This window comes from Podarcis cretensis (genome assembly GCF_951804945.1).
Source record: "Podarcis cretensis genome assembly, chromosome: 14".
NCBI lineage: Eukaryota > Metazoa > Chordata > Lepidosauria > Squamata > Lacertidae > Podarcis > Podarcis cretensis.
The window spans coordinates 45399696-45425818 of record NC_137183.1 but is presented as its reverse complement, the minus strand read 5'-3'; the positions used below and the strand labels follow the sequence as shown (position 1 = coordinate 45425818).

General features: G+C 45.3%; 1 protein-coding gene across 4 annotated transcripts in view; it reads left to right on the top strand.

Annotated features, from left to right (window-relative positions):
- The window catches only part of DAGLB (diacylglycerol lipase beta), a 32326-nt gene that overhangs the window by 646 nt on the left and 5557 nt on the right, over positions 1-26123 (top strand). For 2 of the 4 annotated variants that reach the window (XM_079953808.1, XM_079953807.1), the window contains exons 2-15: positions 1791-1915; positions 9049-9200; positions 12537-12711; positions 14715-14976; positions 15689-15814; positions 16006-16133; positions 18124-18250; positions 19602-19685; positions 21306-21383; positions 21550-21630; positions 21779-21906; positions 23559-23627; positions 23733-23805; positions 25370-25623. In XM_079953808.1, the coding sequence (XP_079809934.1) occupies positions 1821-1915; positions 9049-9200; positions 12537-12711; positions 14715-14976; positions 15689-15814; positions 16006-16133; positions 18124-18250; positions 19602-19685; positions 21306-21383; positions 21550-21630; positions 21779-21906; positions 23559-23627; positions 23733-23805; positions 25370-25623 (1832 nt within the window). In that variant the 5' untranslated portion in view covers positions 1791-1820. Of the gene's footprint in view, positions 1-1790; positions 1916-7452; positions 7583-9048; positions 9201-12536; positions 12712-14714; positions 14977-15688; positions 15815-16005; positions 16134-18123; positions 18251-19601; positions 19686-21305; positions 21384-21549; positions 21631-21778; positions 21907-23558; positions 23628-23732; positions 23806-25369; positions 25624-26123 lie in introns of those variants that run through there. The other 2 variants (XM_079953809.1, XM_079953806.1) reach the window with 2 other exon arrangements.

Below are 26123 nucleotides of genomic sequence, written 5' to 3'. Positions count from 1 at the left end.
TTTTTCATGTTTAATAGACTATTGTATTTTAACATTCTGCTGGAAGCTGCCCAGAGTGGCTGGGGAAACCCAGCCAGATGGGTGGGGTATAAATAATAAGTTATTATTATTATTATTATTATTATTATTATTATTATTAAGCAGGGGCCCTTGTTTGCATGTTGAAAATGTGGTTTCCTAGTTTCCCCAGAGGGGTCTTTGTGTGGCAGAGGGGTTGGGGAAAGGGAGAGGGCATCTATAAGCAGTACCACAACACTTAACGTATAATAACATTTGAAACACACACCTGCACATTAAAAAAAAGAGTGTGTTGTGGCAGCATGAGAATGAGTGGTGTGATTGTGGTAGAAGAAGCACTTGTGGGCTTATGAAAGGTTGCTCTTGCTGGTGAAAGTTTGTGCTACGAGCCTGAGTCTGCGAGAGTAAAGGAAGCCCCATTGCACTTCCTGGGGCTTTCTGCCAAGCAAGTGTATACAAGATCACATCTGTAAGTCGGTTGCAGTAAATGCAACAAAGAGGCTTGTGGGACTTGAAAGATTAACAGGCTTAACGTGGACTCTGGTCCCTGAAAGCTTATGCTATGAGGCTCTTTGACGAGTTTGCTGTAACAGACTAAGAGTCTTGTGGCACCTTAAAGGCTAACAGACTTGCTATAACCTTTCTGCTTTGGTCCAGAAAAGCATATGCCACAATAAAGCCTTCATGTTTAAGGTGTCACAAAACTCTTAAATGGGGTGTATGCATGTTTTGGAGAAAGTCTCCCCTTTAGGGAAACTTTTAATGTTTGACGAACTATTGTATTTTAACATTTTGTTGGAAGCCGCCCAGAGTGGCTGGGGAAACCCAGCCAGATGGGCGGGATATAAATAATACATTATTATTGTTATTTATTATTATTATTATTATTAAGCTGTGGGGCTTCTCTGGTGCTTTTTCAGTAAAATGTGTGGTAATGTTAAGGCAGTAGACTGGATGGAGATTTAGGTTGATGGTGATGAGGAGAGCAAGCAAGAGGTAATTCAATATGTTGTGATCCTGACAGTGCAAAATGTATGAAAGGGAAGGAAGGCTTTTAGACTGTGAAAGTAGCCTGGGTGATTTTACAGGGGCAGATTGGAGAGGAAAAAAGAACAGGTACAGGATGCCATATACCAGAGGTTTTCAACCTTTTGGGTCCATGGTTCCCTTGACCCCTGTGGGGCTCAGGAGCCCAGTTATGTCAGCCCTTGCCTGCAGAGTTGGCAGCCTCTCACCCTTCTTCAAACACCCGCCCTTGTGGAGCCTCCTCTCCTCTCCCCTCTCCTTGGGAGTCCTCTGGGCAGCTGCAGCTGCTGCCCCGGTCTCTGAGCTGCCTCCCCCACCCAAAGAGAGGTGCCTCACTGCCCCACAGAGGCCTGGGAAGCACCCCTGACCTGCCCCAGAGGCACCATTCGCCTGGGGAGCTTGTAGCCAGGGCTGCTGCAAGGATCAGCGGTGCAAGCCTTTGGGAGGCAGAGACTCAAGAGGAGGGAGGGAAGGAAAGAAGGACAGAGGCCAGTGTTGCCTGCAGCACCCCTATCATTCAAGGCACCCCAGGGTGCCACAACACTGGTTGAAAACCACTGCCATATGCCCTTAGTTCTAAAAATTGACCAGTACCATTGATTGGGGGAAAGGAGGAGAGTTGGTTCAAAACCTGATAAAGTGGGCTCTAATTGGTTTCAGTGTATCTGGAACAAAGACAGATGTTTATATTTGGGCAGGAAAGGTATACGCTCAAGATTCCATAGTGTTTGTATGTTCTCCTTCAGAAGCTGAGGATCCACACCAGTGCATCCACAATGCCTGGGATGGTGATGTTTGGAAGGCGCTGGGCCATTGGAAGTGACGACTTTGTCTTCCCAGGAGCCTTTGAACTTTTCATCAGGTTGATCTGGTAAGATTTGCTGCTTAACATATTAACGTTGTCAGTAATGAACTAGGCACTACCTGGGGAAAATAAGCACTGCTTAAATTTTTTTTAAAGGGTTTTAGCAATTGAGCTCATGTAGAAGTTGTACTTACTCCCCTGGGAACTCTGGTCTTTCTTGTGTTGCGCTGATGTAATGGTTTAAAAGTAAGAGGATACCTTCCTGTGTATACCTGTCTGGATTTTAAAGCAAGCTCTGGGGCAAAGCAGTAATGAGCTGCCATTTGAGTCAAGGACTGTAAATAAGGGTGTGTCTGTCAAGAGGTTTCACTCCTGTTCTAACTGTGGTTAACTCCCAACCAGTGGGCTGAATACTATAATTCAGTAAGGTAGATAGGAATCTAGGCAGGCGGTTGGAGGATGGATGGCGGCTAACAGATTGAGGTTGAATCCTGACAAGACAGAAGTACAATGGTACCTTGGTTTACAACCATTTTGGATTACAAACACGTCAAACCCGGAAGTGCGTTTCCCTTTTTTTTTTAATTACAACCCATTTTTTTAATTACAATGTTTTTGTTTGTTTGTTTGTTTGTTTTTTGGAGGCCCCATTGGCGAAAGTGCGCCTTGGGTTACAACCTGTTTTGGTTTACAACCGGACCTCCGGAACGGATTATGGTTGTAAACCAAGATACCTCTGTACTGTTTTGGGGGAACGGGTGGGTATGGAGGACTCCCTGGTCCTGAATAGGGTAACTGTGCCCCTGAAGGACCAGGTGCGCAGCCTGGGAGTCATTTTGGACTCACAGCTGTCCATGGAGGCGCAGGTCAATTCTGTGTCCAGGTCAGCTGTCTACCAGCTCCATCTGGTACGCAGGCTGAGACCCTACCTGCCCATGGACTGTCTTGCCAGAGTGGTGCATGCTCTGGTTATCTCCCACTTGGACTACTGCAGTGCACTCTACATGGGGCTACCTTTGAAGGTGACCCAGAAACTTCAACTAATCCAGAATGCGGCAGCTAAACTGGTAACTGGGACAACTGAAACCACATAACACCGGTCCTGAAAGACCTAAATTGGCTCCCAGTACATTTCTGGGCACAATTCAAAGTGTTGGTGCTGACCTAAACGGCCTTGGCCCAGTATACCTGAAGGAGCGTCTCCACCCCCATTGTTCTGCCTGGACACTGAGGTCCAGCGCCGAGGGCCTTCTGGCAGTTCCCTCACTGCAAGAAGCGAAGTTACAGGGAACCAGGCAGATGGCCTTCTCAGTAGTGGCGCCTGCCCTGTGGAACGCCCTCCCATCAGATGTCAAAGAGATAAAAAGCTATATGACATTTTAGAAGACATCTGAAGGCAGCCCTGTTTAGGGAAGTTTTTAATGACTGATGTTTTAATGTATTTTTAACCTTTCGTTGGAAGCCGCTCAGTGGCTGGGGAAACCCAGCCAGATGGGCAGGGTAGAAATTAACAACAACAACCTTTCTGGCATCCTCACAAAATTACAGTTCTCACCTAGATCTTTATTAGAGGAAGCATTACTGCCAACTAAGCATGCCAGTGTCACAGTTAGCAGCACATGTTGGAGCTGGCCTCAACATGGGCAGCATACCTATATGTTAATTGTGAAAATGCTACATAATTAATTGCGTTGCCACCATATTTTGAAAAATGTGTATGTTCCCGATGCTGATCTCCATCAGCTGTACCATTTAGTAGTATCAAATCCCCCTGCCTTGTAAATGAAACTAAACAGAGCCCTACATAATTAACGTTGTGTACCTTTGGAAACCGTCCCAAGGAATGCAAGTATCTGATTCCCATATCGGGTGGTAATGGACTTATAAACTTAAATCATTGCTCTTTTGCATGCATTGAAATCTGCAGTAAGGAGTGCAGCAGCATATAAATGTCCTAAGCCAGGCATCCCCAAACTTGGCCCTTCAGATATTTTGGGACTACAATTCCCATCATCCCAGACCACTGGTCCTGTTAGCTAGCGATGATGGGAGTTGTAGTCCCAAAACATCTGGAGGGCTGAGTTGGGTGGTGTCTGTTCTTAGGCCTTAATATAGTTGTCACAGATAGGATCCAGGCACTCTTGGAGGAAACTGATTTTTCTAGATGCATTTCAGTTGGGATTTAGGCCCGGTTTTGGCACAGAAACTGCTCGAGTTGCCCTGTATGATGATGACCTTAGTTGAGAGAAAGACAGGAGAAATCTGACCCTGTTAATTCTCCTTGACCTCACAGTGACCTTCAGTACCATCAACCATGGTATCCTTCTGGAGTGGCTATCTGAGTTGGGGGTGAATAGCACTGCTTTGTGGTGGTTTCGATCCTACTTGGATGTTTGTTTCCAGAATATGATGCTTGGGGAGTTCTGTTCAGTTCCATGAAGCGTTCAATGCAGGGTTCCTTGTGGTTCAGTCTTACCCCTCAAGCTGTTTCACATCTACATGAGACCGCTGAGTGGAGTCATCTGGAGTTTTGGACACAGCTCTACTTCTCCTTTACTTCTGCAAGTGTGACAACGGATGTATTGGACCAATGTCTCGCCTCAGTAATGGAGTGGATAAATAAACTGAAATTCAATCCAGATAAGATTGAGGCACTGTTAGTGGGTTTATGGATGGGAGGTGGCCTGCTGGTGATGGGGTTACACTTCCTCTGAAGGAGCATGTTCACAGCTTGGGGGTTCTTTCGGATCCATTGCTGTCTCTTGAGGCTCAGGTGGCATCAGTGGTGCAGAGTGTCTTCCTTCAGCTTTGACTGGTGGCCCAGCTGTGCCCCTATCTGGAGAGGGATAGGCTACCTTCTGTCATCTGTGCTCTGGTAACCTCTAGGTTAGATTAAAAGGTAAAGGTAAAGGACCCCTGACAGTTAAGTCCAGTCGCAGACGACTCTGGGGTTGCGGCGCTCATCTTGCTTTACAGGCCGAGGGAGCCGGCGTTTGTCTGCAGACAGTTTTTCCGGGTCATGTGGCCAGCATGACTAAGCTGCTTCTGGTGAACCAGAGCAGTGCACGGAAACGCTGTATAACTTCCCGCTGGAGTGGTACCTATTTATCTACTTGCACTTTGACGTGCTTTCAAACTGCTAGGTTGGCAGGAGCTGGGACCGAGCAACAGGAGCTCACCCCGTCTCAGGGATTTGAACTGCCGACCTTCTGATTGGCAAGCCCAAGAGGCTCAGTGGTTTAGATCACAGTGCCACCCATGTCCCTTATCTAGGTTAGATTACCGCAGTGCATTTTACATGGGGCTGCCTCAGATGATGGTTCGGAAACTTCAGCTGGTGTAGAATTCAGCAGCCAGGTTGCTCACCAGGAAAAGACTGAGCATATAACAATCTGTGAATAAGATCTGTGATCTGCTCAAGTGGAAGCAAGGATGCCTTCCCTTCTACACTCTCCTTTCTGACTGTGATAGCTGTGATCTGAGTGTGTCTTCAAAATGTTGAAGAGGCAACACCCTGTTCTGAATTCATTTAGCTTTCGTTTTCCTGATGCCCTGAAATTTACACTTTTTCAGCAGCTCCTGCTGGCTATCTCTCCTTTTTGTTCTTGGGCTCTTTTGTTCATCATTGGATGAGAGAGGTTAATAAGAAGAATGTTTATAAGCTGGGCCTTCTCTCCTGTCATTTTGGGCATTTATGGGCTAAAGAAGGCCAAAGTTGTTATTCAAAGATCAGTAGACTTAGAACAAGAGCATCTGATAACTGCAGCTAACAAATAATTGTTCTCTACTTCTTAATAACTCGTTAAACTGTGTAGAATCATGGCAGCTTTGTATTTTGCGCATTAACTGTCTCAAAGTATAGGAGAGCATTTAACTTTCCTCATTGTAATTTGCTGCCTTTGGCACTGTCAGAAAGACAAGTCAGCAAAAACCCCAGGAAATGAAAGACCGAGTTTGTGTGGAGCTGGAGCAACAAAATCTGTTGAACATGCCCTCCTGCACTGTGATTTATATGGTGAGTGTAGTGAGAAATTGATTCTCCCTCTACTAAGAGCTCTTACAGGAAGATCCCTGGAGATTCAGTATTGTTTTACTTAAAGAATGTTTCCTTCTATATTACTGAAAGTGCTGCTGATTTTTTCAGTGCAGTTCAGGAGAAATTTTCTGCTGGCTTCTTGAGACGAAAGAAAAAGTATTATTTCTTCCAGGTATTCTATAGGAAGCACCTCATAAATGGAAAGCAATTGATTAAAAAGGAAGAAAGAATAATCCATTGATAGTTTTTCCCCACCATGAATTGGTCCAGTCTCCATTTGAAGCCGTGTAAATTAGCGGCCACAGACTCCTCTTTGTGGCATTGAATTCCGTAAGTTAGCTATGTGGTATTCCTCAGATCCCTGTCTAACCACGACTGCATTTAGTGGCAGGCAGCTCTAGTGCATCCTGAGCATTTTGAGGGCTGTAGCCATGTTGAGAGCAGAGCAGTGAATTTCCCTGTAGTCGTCACTCGCTGTTGAAAGCAGGTTACTAGATCAGCAGTGGGATGCAGATGGACCTATATCCAGGCACTTCTGAGCTCATTTCCATAAGTCTTCTGAGGCAAGTCACATAGCAGCAATCGGTGAAGTGAGGGCACCCTCACCTGATTATCCATCGCCTGTGTTGCAGCTGGTTACTGGGAAATGGGGGTGCCTGGGTGGGGTGAAGTTTGGGTGAGCACCACCTTCCTGCTCCCCTTCTACCCCTCAGTAACTAGCAGCAATGGGGGCAATAGGGAGGTCGGGTGAGCACTGCCACCCCACTGACAGCTTGGCTGAAGGTACAGCCGATGATCAACTTTTCCCGTCAACTTCAAGCCTGAGAGCAAAAGCTGCTTACATTTTAGCTAATGAACTCTCAAGAATCTAGCCTCAATCCTAATTCTTCTTATCTGGAAGTAAGCGCCATTGAATTCAGTTGGATTTCCATCTGAGCAGGAATGGTTAAGGCTTGCATTGTGGAACAAATGCATATTTTGGGTTGAATGCACCGTTCTGATTTTACAGCATGCCCAACTAGCGCAGTTTTCATTTATCTTCAGAGGTTGTTGATGTGAAGCAAAAGGCATTTCAAAAATTGAATCCATGAGTGATTTTATAAGATGTTTAGGGTTTAATGAGAGGGAAGCTTTCCTCGAGAATGCTTGTCACTGGAAAAGCATATTTTTAAAAGATAGGTAGAAAGATGACTATTTTACCAAATGCACACTGCTTGCTTTTGTGTTCAGTTTATCCCATGGAAATAAGGCTGTGCAAGGTAGATCTTGTGTGACAATCTCTGGCATACAAAAATGCTGTCACTCAAGCAGAGTTAAGTGGTTGTGTAACGTTAATTACTTGTTGCGGCACAACAGAAGGTTTCGGTTTTGCTATCCCTGAATGAGGATACTTAATTGATTTAAATTGCTATGGTTGTTTTGAACAATAGACACTACCGTCTAATGCCTTATTCCCCCCCCCCCCCCCCCCGCTGTGTTGTACTAGGAGATGCAACAACCTATCAGATTAGGCTAATTGTAGTAAATTTCTTTTTCTCTGTACCCTTGCAAATTGGTTTAGTGAAAATGCAACTTTTGGGTGAAATGAGGTTGCAGTCCAACGGGGCGGAGAACGTTTTTCAGTCCAGGGGCCACATTCCATCATGGGAAGCCTTTTGGGGGCCACTTGCAAGTGGTCGGTGGACCCTGAAGCAAAAGTGGGTTGAACAATTATTAATATGTTTATTAATATGTTAATACATATTATTAATATGTTTCAATGGAATTAAAATGTAATTACAATACACAGGTCATTACAATAAAAACAGACCACCCTTTTTGTATAGCCAGTTCCCAAAAGAAAGTATTCACCAAGAGCGTGAGACTCTTACTCTCAGGGCTATGAGTTCGAGTCCCACACTGGACAAAAGATTCCTGCCTTGCAGGGGGTTGGACCAGATGACCCTCATGATCCCTTCCAACTCTACTATGAACCAGCCAGTGGAAGGACAACAAGGAGGGAGACAGTCTAATTTCTCTAGGAAGGGATTTCCAAAGTTTGGGAGCGGCCACCGGGAAGGCCCTCTCCTACATCCCTACCAAGTGTGCCTGCGAGGGTGGAGGGATCGAGAGAAGGCCATTGCCCGAAGATCTTAAAGCCCAGGCAGGTTCATAGGAGGGAATATGGTCTTTCAGATGTTGTTGTTTAGTCGTTTAGTCGTGTCCGACTCTTCGTGACCCCATGGACCAGAGAACGCCAGGCACTCCTGTCCTCCACTGCCCCCCGCAGCTTGGTCAGACTCATGCTGGTAACCTCGAAAACACTATCCAACCATCTCGTCCTCTGTCGCCCCCTTCTCCTTGTGCCCTCCATCTTTCCCAACATCAGGGTCTTCTCCAGGGAGTCTTCTCTTCTCATGAGGTGGCCAAAGTACTGGAGCCTCAGCTTCACAATCTGTCCTTCCAGTGAGCACTCAGGGCTGATTTCAGATAGCCTGGTCTTTCAGATAGCCTGGACCTAAAGGTCTTTCAGATAGCCTGGACCTAAACTGCATAGGGATTTATTGGTGATAACCATCACTTTGAATTGTGCCTGGAAACAGACTGCTAACCCGTGGAGCTGTTGTAGCAAGCCATAACCAGCCCCCAGTCAACCATTTGGCTGCAGCTCTGTGAGCCAGTTGAAGTTTATGAGCACTTTTCAAACGCAGCCCCAGACAGAGCATGTTTCAGTAATCCAAATGGGGTGTAACTAAGGCGTGTGTCACCGTCACCAAATCAGGTATCTCAAGGAACAGGCTTCTTTATGTAATAGGCTACATTCCAGGCATGCGGAAGCCAGAGGTTTTTGTGCGTAAACACACACATGTACTTTTCCATCTGCCAGCCAGCTGGCAGGAGGCATTATCAAAGTTCAAGGACACTTTCCAACAAGGAAAAGCCCCTGATGTGGGTGCAGAGTAGTGCCAGTGAGAGGAATGGCCTGGGGAGGGGTGTATCCTAGGGAAAAGTCCCAAGGGCCAGATGGAAAGGCCTGGAGGGCCACATTTGCCCCCAGGTCTGAGGTTCCACACCCTGTATATTTCTTCTAAGTGCATTAATATAGGATTTCACTGAGGATCTGCATCTTGGCCCAGGCTTCCTTCGTAGCTGACGTCTTGTGCCTTTTTTTTTGTTCTCGCAGGTGGATTGGAATTCTGGTTTTGTACTCCATTCACAAAGGGCAGTTTAACTGTGCCGGTGGAGCGTTGCTGCACAGTTACCTGCTGGTCCTCCTCATTCTCCTGGCAGCCATAATATGTGCTCTGTGTTCTATTTTGTACATCAGCATGCAAGGTGAGTGGCATTCAGCATCGCATTACAATTGTTTAGCCTGTATGAAAAGCAAAGTGATGTCCAAACTGCTCTTAGACTGCCAAATAAAGAGGCTTGGAATTCAGCATCAATGCAGCAAAGGTGGCTGGGGAGGCCAAGTTGTTGTTGCTGTTAGTATTATTATTATTATTATCCTGAATGCCTTGGCTCCCGAACAAATCAGTTCACAAACAATTGAAACCCAGAAGTGAGTGTTCCGGTTTTTGAACGATTTCCGGAAGCCGAATGTCTGACGGGGCCTTCGCTGCTTCCGATTGGCTGCCTTGGTTTCCAAACGTTTTGGAAGTTGAACCGACTTCCAGAACGGATTCCATTCAACTTCCAAGGTACATCTGTAAGTCTCTTAGGTGGTGAGCTCACAGCAGGCAACTATTTTATTGTGAGTGCATCATGCAGCATCCAGCAAATGATAATTCTCGGTGTTCAGTTGAAATAACGGCAGCAATGTTTGGAGATTGGTTAGTAATAATTCTTTCCCTCCGATTATTAAAACTCAGCCAGAGGAAATATATTTCATTTTTAAAGCAGTTCAGGGATGATGCATTTTCCCTTCTCCCATGGGAGACATGGCAGCACTCACCCTGTTACCTGCATTTAGATGTCAGGTTAAGACTTATTTTGTGCTTCAGGCCTTTGGAAATGGCCCAGTTAAAAATGGCATTCCCCCCTCCCCCCGCCCCTGGATTGCTGTCTTACAATGCACATTGGTTTTATGGTTTTAGGGGATATTGCCATATTACATTTTAATGAATTGTTTGTGTGCTGCCCAAAGAGCTTTCAGGCTGAAGGGTGGGATATAAATGTAATAAATAATAGCCTTTGAAGTTTGTGTCAATTTTTTTTTATTGGTAATAAAAGGTCGTAAGTTTTACTATGTATTAAAAGTGTGCTATTCAAGACATATTATGTATACATGTGTGTATGTCCCATTAGAGGTGTGTGGGTGTGGGTGGGTGTATGTGTATCCCATATGTTTGTGTGTGTTGTATCCATTTGTGCAGCCATATTTTGCCCTCCTCACCTCTCCCCTGCAGCCGTCCATATACAGTGGTACCTCAGGTTAAGATCTTAATTCGTTCCGGAGGTCCGTTCTTAACCTGAAACTGTTCTTAACCTGAAGTACCACTTTAGCTAATGGGGCCTCCTGCTGCCACCGCGCCGTCGGAGCACGATTTCTGTTCTCATCCTGAAGCAAAGTTCTTAACCTGAAGCACTATTCCTGGGTTAGCGGAGTCTGTAACCTGAAGCGTATGTAACCCGAGGTACCACTGTATCCTCAGAATCTGCTCTAGAGGCTTGAGGGTTCACGGGGAGAGGACAGAACAGTCCCATTGGACACAGTCCATATAAAATCTATAGGAGTGTGTGTTCTGTATTGTAATTATTTTCATCAGGAATAATTTTATTATCGACAGGCAGTTGTTGTTGTTGTTTAGTCGTTTAGTTGTGTCCGACTCTTCGTGACCCCATGGACCAAAGCACTCCAAGCACTCCTGTCTTCCACTGCCTCCCGCAGTTTGGTCAGGCTCATGTTTGTAGCTTCGAGAACACTGTCCAACCATCTCATCCTCTGTTGTCCCCTTCTCCTTGTGCCCCCCATCTTTCCCAACATCAGGGTCTTTTCCAGGGAGTCTTCTCTTCTCATGAGGTGGCCAAAGTATTGGAGCCTCAGCTTCACGATCTGTCCTTCCAGTGAGCACTCAGGGCTGATTTCCTTAAGAATGGATAGGTTTGATCTTCTTGCAGTCCATGGGACTCTCAAGAGTCTCCTCCAGCACCATAATTCAAAAGCATCAATTCTTCGGCGATCGGCCTTCTTTATGGTCCAGCTCTCACTTCCATACATCACTACCGGGAAAACCATGGCTTTAACTATACGGACCTTTGTTGGCAAGGTGATGTCTCTGCTTTTTAAGATGCTGTCTAGGTTTGCCATCGCCTTTCTCCCAAGGAGCAGGCGTCTTTTAATTTCTTGACTGTTGTCACCATCTGCGGTGATCATGGAGCCCAAAAAAGTAAAATCTCTCACTGCCTCCATTTCTTCCCCTTCTATTTGCCAGGAGGTGATGGGCCCAAAGGTATTTATTAAATTAATTAATTAATTAATTATTGCATATCGACTCTGTTATAGTGTTTCCCATCCCAAAGGGTCAGGTTCAGTACCGTATGTTGTTATCAGCCGATCAATGGCTTATCGCCACAGTGATGTTGTTCCACCACAATTTTTGGAGGTTGCTGGGAATCACGAGTGCAGAGAGCTCTGTTGTGCTTCGGTCCTGCTTGTGGGTTTCCCAGAGGCATCTCCCTCGGGTGGTGGCAGACTCTCTTTCTTTGGGGTTTTTCAAGCAGAGTTCGGATAGTCATCTGTCATGGATGGATTAGCTGAGATTCCTGCCTTGCAGGGAGTTGGACTAGATGAGCCTTAGGGGTCCCTTCCAACTCTACAGTTCTATGATTCCATGATCTGGTTGGCCGCTGTGAAAACGGGATGCTGGACTAAATGGGCCATAGGCTTGGTCCATGGCTTCTTATGTTCATTCATCAGCTTCTGGAATTGGACCATCTTTGCATCTTGCATTGCAGGATCTATTCCCTTATCTAGAGATGAAGCCCTAAATCTAGAATAACGCTGTGTTTAGTTTGTTAACTAGGACAGTGGACACCTAGGTTCTGCCTGGGTGAGGCGAGAGCAGCTGCAGCTCATCCTTGTTAACACTAAACCTTGGTTTGGCATTATGTGTGGGCACAGCCTTTGTGTATTTGGTGATACAAACTGAATGGGCTTGCTTTCTTGGAATTTGTACAGACATAATTCACCACTTTATGCATTGTGAATATAAACAATACCTTCTAACTGGAGAGAGAGAGATCCTTAGTTTCGTTTCATGCACATTCTTCTCTCTCTCTCTCTCTCAGATGAATATTCAAAGGCTACGGCATGGCTTAGCCTGCAGCCCCATATCCACTTAACCTAGAAGCAAGTCCCCATTGAATTCCGTGGAGGCTTTGTCTGAGTAGACATATTTAGTTCCACTACACTGCTCTGAAGTGTTTATTAGGGCTAGCTTATGCTGTCTGATTGACATATCCATATGTGAATATCTTCCCTTTATCCATGTTAACACATTGCTATATTGCATGTGACGTAGTCATTATCTGCAAAGTTAGTCTTCCTGTCACAGCCCTTTTTTCAGAAGTATGGACCATATGAACATTTAGGCCACAATTCTGCTTGCAATGTCCCTTTTGAAACCAGAGAAACCATTTTATGCTTCTTACTTCGACTGTACCTTTCAGGAACCATTTCCAACCCTGGGCCAAGAAAATCTCTTCCTAAATTGCTATATCTGCGCTTGGCCCTCTTCTTGCCAGAGCTGGTCTGGGCTGTTGTCGGAGCCATATGGGTATCGGACCGCAGAGTGAATTGCGAAGGGGCTATGATAAGTGCCATATTTGGAACAGTCATTGCCAGGTAAGGATGTTCAGCTGCCTCCGCCTAGAGCATCTGGGTTGGGTGTTAGCATACCTAAGCATTCTTGCCCAATCTGGCGGCTTCCACATATTGTTGGGCTCCCAACTCTCATGCATCCCAGCCAGCATGGCCAGTGGTCAGGGATACTGAGAGTTATATTATCGTTTATATTTATTAGATGCTTTCCTCACTAATAAGGGACGCGGGTGGCGCTGTGGGTAAAACCTCAGTGCCTAGGACCTGCCGATCGTATGGTCGGCGGTTCGAATCCCTGCGGCGGGGTGAGCTCCCGTCTTCGGTCCCAGCTCCTGCCCACCTAGCAGTTCGAAAGCACAATTAAGTGCAAGTAGATAAATAGGTACCGCTTTATAGCGGGAAGGTAAACGGCGTTTCCGTGTGCTGCGCTGGTACTGGCTCACCAGAGCAGCTTCGTCACGCTGGCCATGTGACCAGGAAGTGTCTCCGGACAGCGCTGGCCCCCGGCCTCTTAAGTGAGATGGGTGCACAACCCTAGAGTCGGACACGACTGGCCTGTACGGGCAGGGGTACCTTTACCTTTACCTTCCTCACTAAAGTGAGCCAAGACAACATATACAGTATAAGGTTGCAGGGAACCAGGCAGAGGGCCTTCTCGGTAGGGGTGCCCACCCTGTGAAACGTCCTTCTGTCAGATGTCAAAGAAATAAACAACTATCTGACATCTGAAGGCAGCCCTGTTTAGGGAAGTTTTTAAATGTTTGATGTTTTATCATGTTTTTAATATTCTGTTGGGAGCCGCCCAGAGTGGCTGGGGAAACCCAGCCAGATGGATAGGGTGTGTGTGTGTGTGTGTGTGTGTGTGTAATAAATATTTTATTATTATTAACACTAAAACCAATTACAACAAACGATAGCTACGAATACCTAAAAAATTGTATCTCTACAAATAGCAGACTGGTCTTACAGATCCGGCCCCACTAAAAGAGGCTGCAAGTACAGTGGTACCTCGGTTTACGAACTTAATCCGTTCCGGAAGTCCATTCTTAAACCAAAACCATTCTTAAACCAAGGCGCGCTTTCCCTAATTAGGCCTCCCGCCGCCAGTGCCCTTCCACCGTTCGGATTCCGTTCTTAGACCGAGGTAAAGTTCTCAAACCAGGACAATATTTCCTGTTTTGCAAAGTTTGTAAACCAAATTGTTCTTAAACCGGCCTTTTCTTAAACTGAGGTACCACTGTACTTGAAAGTACTTAAGGGTTAAAATCCTGGGGGAGAAGAAAGTTTTTGCTTGATGCCTAAAAACAAAGATGGTGCTTGGCAGGCCTCCCTGAAGAAAGCACACCACAAGCAGAAGAGCCACCATTTGCGGGGTGGGGGGGTGGGGACCGTTCTTGTGTTGCCACACTCCTGTGGATGAGGCACACAGAGAAGAGCCCCAGATTACAATCACAGGGTCTGGGTTGGTTCATTGGGGAGAGGTGGCCCATATAGTTCAACAACATTTGGAGAACCCCAGAATAGGAAAGGCTGATGTACCGTATTTTTCCATCTATAAGACAAACCCCCCCCCATGTATAAGGCGCCCCCTATTTTGGGGGACTCAGATTTAAGAAAATGGGGAGAGATGTATCCGTGTATAAGATGCCCCCTAATTTTTGACATTATTTTTTAAGGGGGGGGGACTAGTCTTATACATGGAAAAATACGGTAATTGGATATTTCTGTTCAATTACATACAGTTCTTGGACGTGGATTATCTTGGGGCCTCTTCCATTGTCACTCGTTTGGGCAAAATGGTTGCAAGCAGGAGTTCCCTAGGGCTTATTTCTCAAAATGCATCTCCTGCGGATGCTTCTATCCACCACTATCCTCTCCCAGTGCAAACATTGCGGTGGGTTTCCCCCCTGTTTGTTGGAACTTGGAATTTCTTGGCGCAGGTTTCTAGAACATGTGAACTGAGCTGGCGTGTCGTGAACAGCCCTCACCAGCCAGAGTTCATGCAATTCTTCCCTTCTGCCCGGCAGCTGGATTATCATTGTTTTTACCGTGGCGGCCATTGTCATCGTCTTTGATCCGCTTGGCGGAAGGAAGACGGTGTACCTTCCCGATTGCGCCAATCGCGACCTGGAGAGCAGCCAGTCAGGCCAGCTGTTTTACAATGTTAAGAAGTCTGCCACTCGCGTCTGGGAGAAAAGAATCCGATTGATGTGCTGTTGCATCGTGCAAGATGACGACCACCGAGTCGCTTTTACAACCATTGCTGAGCTTTTCCGTACCTACTTCTCGGTAAGAAGGAAATGCTTGTTTTCCCCCATATTTTTTTTTCCAGAGAAAGGGGCCCAAGGTGGGCTTAGGGGTGATGGACATAGGGGTCATCTCTGATACAAGGCCAAGCCACATGAGCAGCCCTAATAATATCTGGGGAAGAGGGTAAAGAGTTTGCTCTTTGTTTGTAATGGTGATGTGTCTCTCATATATGTGACATCAAGCATGTTGAAAAGGGACCAATCATATGTCTGTCTTTTGCTCCTCAATACCTTTTGCATGTGATGCTGAGGTGCGGTGTACAAGCGACTCCTAATTTCTGTGGGGGTTATGTTCCAAGGCACCACATGTTTAAGTGAAATCAGATATATTTGAAACGCCATTGGAAAAGCCTGCAAACACCCCATTCTGCCCCTTTTCTTGAGGTTTTTGGGTCACTTCTGGGCTCTGTGCGATGTGTGCATGTGTGATTCTGCTCATATTAGGGCTACTTTTAAAATGAGGCTGCATTTTAAATTGCATTTTAACCTGTATTTTAAATGGTTTTTTTCTCCCCTATTATGCTTTTATTGTAATTTTACTGGTGTTAGCCGCCCTGAGCCCGGCTCTGGCCAGGGAGGGCGGAGTATAAATAAAATTTATTATTACTGTTATATTGGATGTGCCAAATACAGTCACTGCCTGTAAATGCTTTTGTTTTCTTCTGAACGTATCTGTCACTTTCTCTCTGCAGGACACCGACTTGGTGCCAAGTGACGTTGCAGCAGGGCTGACTCTTCTCCACCAAGAGCAAGATAAAGTGGAAAATTGTCCCAAGGAGCCTGAAGAAATTATTACTCAGTCACCTTTAACTCCTACGGTAAGACTGTTGGATGTTTTGAACTCGACGTCCGGGTTCAGATGCTGCATAAATGCTCAGATCTTCTGTGGGAGGGAAACTCACCTCTAAGGGCCCTGTCTGGTGGGGCACCTCTTAAAATTTCCCACAATTGATATAACCATACCCATTTTCATCACCATAGCCACCTTCACTCTCTGTTCCTTCCCCAGGCCGATGATTTGGATGCAGAATTAGAAAATGCCGCTCACTACATGAAGTTTGCCGTGGCTACTTATGGTTGGGCCTACTACATAATGGCAAACCCTTTTACAGGCCTCTGTAAGCTTAAAGGAGACTGGTAGGTTAATGCACTGTCTAAAACAGGTTGGCAAATTTAATTCTTAAAATGGCATGTTAAGCGCGGGTATTAAATGTGGTGGCTCATCGTATAAGAAAGTTGCTGTTTGCAGTGTAGCATTTGAGAAGGCTCCACTCGGGGGGTTAACTTGTTAACATGTCAAAATATGATTGTTGTTTTTCAAAGAATTGCTAGCTTTTTATATAGGTTCCAAAAGCTTGGAAACAGAGAATGGGTGGTGTAAACTCAGCTGTATAACTGAGTTGTTTAAAATATAAAATTACTCTTCATAATGTAGGGGCGGGGAACCTGATGCTCAGGGGCCAAATGCGGCTCTCAGGCCTCTCTGTGTGGCCCTTACGTCTTTCTCCAGGCCACAACCCTCACTGGCTCTCCTTGGCAACCCAGATATTTTTTATCTGTCTGGGAATGTGTGCTTGAACTCTGACAATGCCTCTTGCTTGCCTGGGTGGGGGACTGAGTCACAGGAGTGGACATAAGAAAATCCCCAGTAGATCAGATGAAAATCCCATCTAGTCATAGATAGAATCATAGAGTTGGAAGGGACCCTGAGGGTCATCTAGTCCAACCCGCTGCAGTGCTGTCCCATACAGGGATCGAACCTGCAACCTTGGCGTTATCAGTACCACGCTCTAAGCAATGGAGCTACCCCAGCATTTTGTCCTCACATTGGCCACAATTCGGACGTGCGTGCAACAGCACTCTTCGCACTTGTGATTCCCAGGAACTGGTATTCAGAGACACATTGCCCCTGGTTGCGGAGTTTTTCTGCCTTCCCTTTTATCCCCCCTGCCCTCTGTTATCCTTGCACCATCCCTGTGAGGTAGGTCAGTTGGAGAGATTGAGCAACTGGCGCAAGGTAACCTAGCTGGCTTTGTGCCTGAGTGGGGAATTTGAACTCTGCTCTCCCAGGTCCTTGTGGGTTGCTCCAACCTGGGCTTGTCAGTGTGGCATCCTCATTCGATTCAAAATCCCATAAACCCCAGCCAGCTTGTCTGGTAGCCTTATATGATGGGAGTCAAAGTCCACCAACATCTGGAGGGATGTAGGCTCCTCATTCTGCATTAGGGATGAGAACCCAGAGACTGATTGATAGGCGAGGACAGTCCCTCTTACAACTGGGTCAGGGGGAAATGATATTTTAACTTGATTTCCTATGCTTCTGTTATGCAGTTTAAGAATTTGTAATGCAACCTATGCAGGTTTTACTCAATAGCAAGTCCCACTGAGTTCTGTAGCACTTACTCTCCATTTCCCTTTATGACTCGCAACACAAGGAGAGACAGTGTGGTGTAGTGGTTAGAGTGCTGGACTCAGACCAGGGTTCGAATCCTCACTCAGCCATGATGCACACTGGGTGACCTTGGGCCAGTCACTGTCTCTCAGCCAAACCTACCTCACAGGTTTGTTGTGAGGGTGGGAATAAATGAGGAGGAGATGTACAGTACGCATGCCACCTTGAACTCCTTGGAGGAAATAGGTAAAAAGCTAAAGGGACCCCTGACCATTAGGTCCAGTCATGGCCGACTTTGGGGTTGCGAGGGAGATGGCGTACAGCTTCTGGGTCACGTGGTCAGCATGACTAAGCTGCTTCTGGCAAACCAGAGCAATGCACAGAAACACCGTTTACCTTCCTGCCGGAGTGGTACATATTTATCTACTTGCACTGGTGTGCTTTCAAACTGCTAGGTTGGCAGGAGCAGGGACCGAGCAATGGGAACTCACCCCGTCACGGGGATTCGAACCGCCGACATTCTGATTGGCAAGTCCTAGGCTCTGTGGTTTAACCCACAGCGCCACCCGTGTCCCTTGGAGGAAATAGTGGGATATAAATTCATTAAATAAACAAAACTGACGTGCTAGCAATCTTCAAAAGAAGCCTTGTGAGAGGCTTCTTTTACTTGGGAAGTGTAGCCGATTTGAATTTTGCATGTCTCATTTCTTCTTCTTCTGTCTTCAATTTATGAAGTTGTAGAAGCAGCCCAACAGAGACCGATATAATCGGCAGCGATCGTCTTAACATGAATTTTGGAGCGATCTTAAAAATCACAGGACTTCAGTACAGAGATTTCATTCACATCAGCTTCCACAATAAAGTAAGCCATTGGAAAATAAACCAAGTTGGTTCTTAGTAATTTCTTGATTATTTTTAAAGTCTGGAAATGAAAAGGGGCTTTCCACTCAGGCTGTTGATGTCAGTGGTTAGAGACCCAACCAGGATGGCTGAAACATAGTTTGAAACAGAAAACAGTCTTTAATAGACAGCAAGCCTATTTGACAAGGTTGGGGTAGTTGCGGCAAGAATGCTGTCTGCTTTAACATGGTGACGAAGGAAAGGAGTTCTTTCAAAACACAAAGGGTGGCATCCAGTGCACTTGTTCCACTAGCACAAGGATTTCCACTTGTGAACAGAACTCTCTCTCCTCCCCCCCCGTACCCTGTGCCTTCCCCAAAACTTCTCTGAGGGAACCCCCAGAAAATATTTAGGGGGCACCTGGGGGAGAGGATGGCGAGGGGAAGTTCCGTTGCACAGCCCAAAGTCCTTGCACTGACGGGACGAGTTTGTTGAATGAGCGGCAGGTTTAACAGGTATCACTGTACATAAAAATAGTGCTTTTTTCTGGGGGGACGGAGGGGGACGCATACCCCTAAACATTTTGTGAATCTTTGTACTTTTGTCCATTTACTGTACAGCCATACCTTGGTTTTCGAACAGCTTAATTCTCGAACATTTTGGCTCCCAAATGGCGCAAACCCGGAAGTGAGTGTTCCGGTTTGCAAACTATTTTTGGAAGCTGAATGTCCGACGGGGCTTCTGATTGGCTGCAGGAGCTTCCAGCAGCCAATCGGAAGCTGCGCTTTGGTTTTTGAACATTTTGGAAGTCGAATGGACGTCCGGAACAGATTCTGTTCGACTTCGAAGGTACGACTGTATTTGAACTATAAAATGGTGGTTTTCTTGAGTAAAAATGAGAGTACCCCTAAACATTTTTTTAAGAAAAAAAGCACTGCATAAAAAAATATGCTTGGCCTGTGGGACCCGCTACCACATGACAGTTCAATGGCCACTGCCATAACAGACTTTTTAAAAAAGATACATAACTCTGTAGAGGCTGGATCCATCAGGAGGAGCCAATGAAGCAGGAATTGCATGGAAACCATCTCTCAAGGATGGTGTAGCTGCATCCTTCATTGAGCAAGCAGGGGGTCAGACTGGTGTGACTGGTTTCCATGCAATTCCCACCTCGTTGGTTCCTCATCCCGCAGGTAGGCCTCATCATCTGTCAGTCAGAGAGATCCTCACAAAGGGACGGACCTCTCCCTGCTTGACAAGCCTTCCAGAGTCATTTGGATGACGCAGTGGCTGAGCTAAGCAGACCACTGGCATGACCCAGTGTGGAAGATCTCATGCTCTCGTGCTCCCATGCCCGCCCTTGTGTTTTTTAGATTTATGAGATCCCGTTCTACATTGCACTGGATCACAAAAAAGAGGCCGTCGTCGTCGCTGTGAGAGGAACCCTGTCATTTGAGGTAATGTCTATTTCATAAAATTGAAAAATTGGCAGCACGGCTTACATTACTTTTTGTTTTCTATGGCTTGGCATGGATTATCACTGGCGAGTTGTTACAGAAATATTAGTTCTTGGGGTCAACAAACATCATTTGGGGATTCTAGCTGGGACTTTTAACATCTAGGGCAGAGGTGAGCAATGTTGTGCCCTCCTGGTGTTAACTGGATTTCAGCCTCCCATCAGTCCCAGGCAGGAATTATGACAGTTGTCATCCAGCAACATCTGGAGGGACAAAGCTGCTGCTCTAGTATGAGTGGGAAGCTTATACAGGAATAACTTGTCTGTACATCATCTAAATGTGTGGTGCATCCCTGTATATCACACTTCTATTGTAATCACCACCGGTTGCATTTTCAGTGGACTTCAAAATAATTTGGACACCTTTGTGTACATGATGAACTGGCAGCATATATGCAAAACCCTGTAGTGCCAGATGTAGTACTTGGCATGAGGATCCTCTTCTTATTTATTTATTTAAAAAAACAAATTTTAAAAATTAAATATCTTAAGAAATACTACGCAACAAATCAAATGTATCAGTTATATGCAGCAATACTGCTATGTCTTCCCACTTCATATATCTCAGAAGTCTAATCTCATTACTTCTTTTGCTGAGAAGTGTATTCCAAAAAATAAAATAAAATAAAAATCACAGACTGATTTTAGCTATGATACCTTATAGCAAGCAAAGGAAAGAGAAAGCCCAAATATTATTATAAACAGTGCCCTCCATAGCCCATATAATCAGCCAAACATTTTTTAAATATAGTTTTATTTTTTTAAAAAAAAATTGTTACAAAAGCATGTGCTTTGTCTCTTTCAGCCAAGCATATTTGTTTTGTTTTTTTAAAAATAATTTTTGAGTTATATTGCAAATACATTGTTATATTGCAAATCAAAACTTTGAAACGTGAAAAGAAAAAAGATTTTAAAAGGTTACAAAGAACAAAAAAAAGAAAGAAGAAAAGAAAGAAGAAAAGCAGAAATCTAAATTACATAAACTAATACAATTAAATCTTAATGAAGATAAGAAAAAATCATAGATAGAACAGCATTAATTCATTCATTATTAAAGTAAGACTTTGCAAACCAAATACATACACTTTAAACAGTTACCTCTTACATATCGTCTGTTTTCCTAAGAAGCTAACACTTCTTAGGTATTTCATTTTCCATATTCTTTTGTTCTGCTAAGCCAAGCCAAGCATATTTGATTCCTCCACTGTCTTGGACAGTTTCTGTGAAGCCAAAATGAGTGATGATCAGGGGTGGCCAACGTGGTGCCCTCCAGATGCCGTTGGACTACAATTCCCATCAGCCCCAACCAAGCACGGTCAATAGTCAGGGATGATGGGAATTGTAGTCCGCAGCATCTGGCGGTCACAATGCTGGCAGCCCACGCTCTAGATGTTAATGTCCCTTCCAGAATATCTTGAGTATAAAACCTCTGCCATCCGATGTCCAGTGGTGTCAACTCTGCAAGAAGGTATCCCTGATCCTGGCAGTGGGTGGTGTACTTTGTGTATGTTTGGCAGGCAGCCAAAATGCTGAAACTGCATTTCCCTTATTTTGCACGCAGGACGTCCTCACGGATCTCTCAGCAGATTGTGAACACTTGACATTGGAAGACGTTCTGGAAAACGGTTTTGTGCATAAGGTCAGCAGGTAGTTCTGTGACAACTTTGCAAAGCCCTGGAGATCCAAAACTCTTTGTTCCTGTGTGTACAGTGAGACGCTGGGCTACCGACTGAGCTATGGATTTAAGCACATATTGCAAACACAAACAAGCTTTCAAACTGAGACACTGTTTTTTTGTCTCCTAGGGGATAACCCAGGCTGCCAACTATATTTACAGAAGGCTAATAAATGACGGGATTCTGAACCAAGCCTTCACAATTGCTCCTGTAAGTTGTCGCTTCCAATCTCTGGGCGTGTACCCCCCTTGCCTCCACCTACTCTCCAACATGTTCTGTTGCAAGCATTTAGCTGAGCTGCTCAGTTCATCAGTATTTCTGTTTGTGTCCTAGCCCTTTCTGTGTTTTTTATCTCTAGGAATATAAACTAGTTGTCGTCGGCCACAGCTTAGGAGGGGGAACGGCCTCCATTTTGGCAATCATGCTCAAAAACGCATTCCCCAGTGTGCGGTGTTACGCCTTTTCTCCACCAGGGGGTTTATTAAGGTAAATTATATTAATTTTCTATCTCCATTTCAGGACAGAAATCTGTTGGCAAATAGAGCAAGGGAGCCCAGCCTAGCTTAGCACGGTGAGCTTTGAGAAACCAGGGGGTACTTGGACATGAAATGATGTAAAGATAACTTGGGTCAGCTTCGGAAGAACTTATGTGAATTGAACTGGTTTGGTTCTGCATATAGATTTCTCCCCTGTAAGAGATGGATAGGTTTAAAAAATGAACCACGATTCCTCTAGTTTATTTCGGACTCCTTTTATTAAGTGTAGCGTGTTCATCCCCCTCGATCCACAACGATCTGAGTGGGTAAGAACATTGTGTTCTTGAATAACTGGTAAGCAATGAAAAATAAATTGGCTCTGATAATGATATGGCTCTTTTTAAAAAGCAAATACAGTGGTGCCTCGCAAGACGAAATTAATTCGTTCCGCAAGTTTTTTCTTCTTGCGAGTTTTTCGTCTTGCGAAGCATGGTTTCCCATAGGAATGCATTGAAAATCAATCAATGCGTTCCTATGGAGACCGTCCGGGGACAGAGGGGAAGCGCCGCGCGCCTTCCCCTCTGTCCCCGGACCTGTTTAAAGCAAGGGGCGGCGGGGAGAAGATTGCTTCTCCCCGTTGCCTGCCCCGCAATCTCCGGGGACAGAGGGGAAGGCGCGCGGCGGACCTGTCCCCGGACCTGTTTTAAAGCAAGGGAAGGGGCAGCGGGGAGAATCACTTCTCCCCGTTGCCACCCCTTGCTTCAAAAGAGGTCCGGGGACAGCGGGGAAGACGTGCTGCGCTTCCCCGCTATCCCCGGAGCTTGCGGGGCAAACTTCGTTTTGCGAAGCAAGCCCATAGGGAGATGCGTCTTGCGAAGCGGCTAAGAAAATGAAAAACTCCTTCGTCTAGCGAGTTTTTCGTCTTCCGAGGCGTTCGTCTTGCGGGGCACCACTGTAAATTAAAAGCACAAGGAGATCATTATTGCTCCAGACTTGGTCATCCGCAGAGAGGTTTCTGCATCTAAGATCAGATAGGATCATCTGTATAAAAGAACAGAACAGCTTTCCACCCTATGTGATCCCTCCTTCCCATCTACTTCCACATGTACACAGACCTGTACATGTGGGATTGGTTTAGTAATCAACACAAGGTTCCTTTCCCCCCCTTGAGCTCAACAAGGTTGGTACTAGGACTGTGCAAGTGGAACAGCTTCCCCACAAATGCAAGCCCTGCATGGCGCACAGACAAGTAATGTGCAGAGATCTATCAGTGGGCAAATACTGTATCTTTGCCTGCATGTCTGCATGTGCGCATTATACGCATGAAAAGGGGAACCGTTGTCTTGGAAGATAATTCTACCAAATGCTGGTCCAAAGGGAAGGGCTTGCACTCTGGAAAGCATTCCACTTGTTCTGACTTTTTTTTTAAAGTGGGGGGGGGGGGAGACATGATTGTGGTGCAAACAGCGGTAATATTTGGTCATACTTTATTTACCAGTGATAGAAGATGCTCAGTGTAATTCTCACTTGTTTAAGGGCCTTTTCTGAATGAAGTAATTTGGAGCACTTTTAAAACTCTTGTAATGCATGTCTGTATAAGGAAACTGACAGTAGGTTTCAGTTAGCGTTTCTTTTCTTTAACACCCTCCCTTTCTTTTTAAGCAAATCACTTGCGGACTATACTAAGCAGTTTATCATATCTGTCATTGTCGGGAAAGATGTTGTTCCAAGGTAAGGATGCAGCTTACTTGCTGATTCAGTTTGAAAGTGATATCCTTGGTCAGATGGCTTAATGAGTGCTTATCTCCTTCCCCCTCACTGTTGTGTACCAAACAGGCTAAGCATGCCCAACATGGAAGACCTAAAAAGAAGGATCATTAGGATAGTTGCCAACTGTAACAGACCCAAGGTAAAAATAAAAACCGTTCTTATTTGTTCTAGAAATCTGAATGCTGTTTTAATGGTCACAACCTCTGCGAACACAAGGTATATGTTAAAATTCTCAACAAGTATACATAAAACGGGATGCGGGTGGCACTGCGGGTTAAACCACAGAGCCTAGGACTTGCCAATCAGAAGGTTGGCGGTTCAAATCCCCGCGACGGGGTGAGCTCCCGTTGCTATCCAGTCCTTGCTCCTGCCAACCTAGCAGTTCGAAAGCACATCAAAGTGCAAGTAGATAAATAGGTACCGCTGCAGTGGGAAGGTAAACGGCATTTCCGTGCACTGCTCTGGTTCGCCAGAAGCGGCTTAGTCATGCTGGCCACGTGACCCAGAAGCTGTACGCCGGCTCCCTCGGCCAATAAAGCAAGATGAGCGCCGCAACCCCAGAGCCGGTCACGACTGGACCTAATGATCAGGGGCCCCTTTACCCTTTATACATATAACCTGTCGTTTAAATATATGCATTATTTTTGTAAAATAAAGCTGCCTGTTAAGATACATGTCAGCCATGTATAGCTGGGCAGGCAAACGAAAAACTTTTTTTTTTTTTAAGCAAGCACTGAAAACCAATGCAAACCAATACAAGGAGTTTCAGGGTGCAGCTCCTGTCACACTGAAAAGGATACTCATTACAAGTGCGAAAGAGACACTGCATGGCCCTTGTAAAAGTATTAGTTCCACAGATTGATGGGGTGGCCATGTATTGGGTAAGGCGGTCCCTCGAGTAAACTGGTCCCAAGCTGTTAAGAGCTTTGACTCAGTATCAGGTTCAGCCAGTGCAGAACTCTGATCACAGGTATTATGTGCTGACAGGGTCTCTCACTCCTGTCGGCAACCGTGTTGCAGTTTCTGGACCAAGTGCAAGGGAAGTCCCAGATATAATGTGTTGCATTAGCCCAGTCTTCACTTCCCCCCTAGACCAAGCCCAATAATTGCTGGCGCAGGTGTACTTGTAGGGAGTTTCATATGCAGTTAGTTGTATATAGCGGTGAAAGGATTTGGGATTCTAGAGATCATGTGCATTAGATGCAGAAAATTCCATTCTAGGTTGACTCTGGCATCTTCCCAGTTCAAAAGCTCTTTGGTGGCAGGGCCGGGAAAGATATTTGGGAGTTGCTGCTGTTGTCAGTCAGGACAGCCAGAAATAAAGTTTCATTTTTCCTCAATCAGTAGCCACCTGTGCTACCCAGGAAGTTTCAAAAGCAGTTTTTGACATGGCATCGAAAGACAGAGTCATACTCACTAGGATATTATAGACCTATTCCATGAGGCTAGTGGTCTGTTTGACTCCAGTCCGTTAGTTTCATGATGGACCTGTTTGTCAAAGATGTCATGAGATTTCACTTTTTTGCTCTGATTTGCATTGTGGGAGCCCAGGCATCATACTTTTGGAATAACAGCACAGAATTATTGTGGGTGTAGATGTTCTTAAAAACTTCTCTGCACAAACTGAAATGATCCCACTTAGCCAAATGGCTTCGCGGTTTCTCATATGCTCTCCTTTTGTCTTTCAATTTTTCCTCGCACAGTACCAGATCCTGCTACATGGCTGTTGGTATGAAGTATTTGGAGGAGAGCCTGATAACTTTCCAACGGAACTGGATGGTAGAAACCAAGATGCTTTGACTCAGCCTCTTCTAGCTGAAGAAAACTTAATGGTTCATCAGTCTCCTTCTTACACTACTCTAGGTGACGACTCGCCTTTAAGTTCTCCGGCTCAGTATCCGCGCCTCTTTCTCCCTGGGAGAATCATCCACATTGTAGAAGAAAGCAGCACAAAGAGGTAAACGACTAACCTGTTATCAGTGACCCCGTGCTCCCCAGCCCCCTCTCTCTCTCTGCCCCGAATCTGCATTTACATTCAGAAAACCCTTTTGGCAAGGATTGAGTGAGGAAAGGTGCGGTGAGGAAAGGAAAGATGTGGAAATGTGGTGAATGAAAGGTTTGAATAATTATGATGATGATGATGATGATAGCAATAATGGTATTATGTGGCTCGCAGAACATTTCCCTCGATCTGACCAGGTGTCCCAAGAAGCTCAGTTGTTGCAATTATTTATTATCCTAAGCTATATGGAACAGTCTTTCAGAAATCTAGCATTTTGTTTATTGAACATAGGTGTATACCACTTTTCTCAAACTCTAGGAAACTTACATAAAAATAAAGCATCACAACAAGCCAGCCTCTTCAAAATTCACCCCAGATTGGGTTTGCAGCTTTTTCGGAAGTCCTTGAGAGAGGAGTTGTTTCTGATAAAGGAAATCATCCCCAAAGCCTTAGGG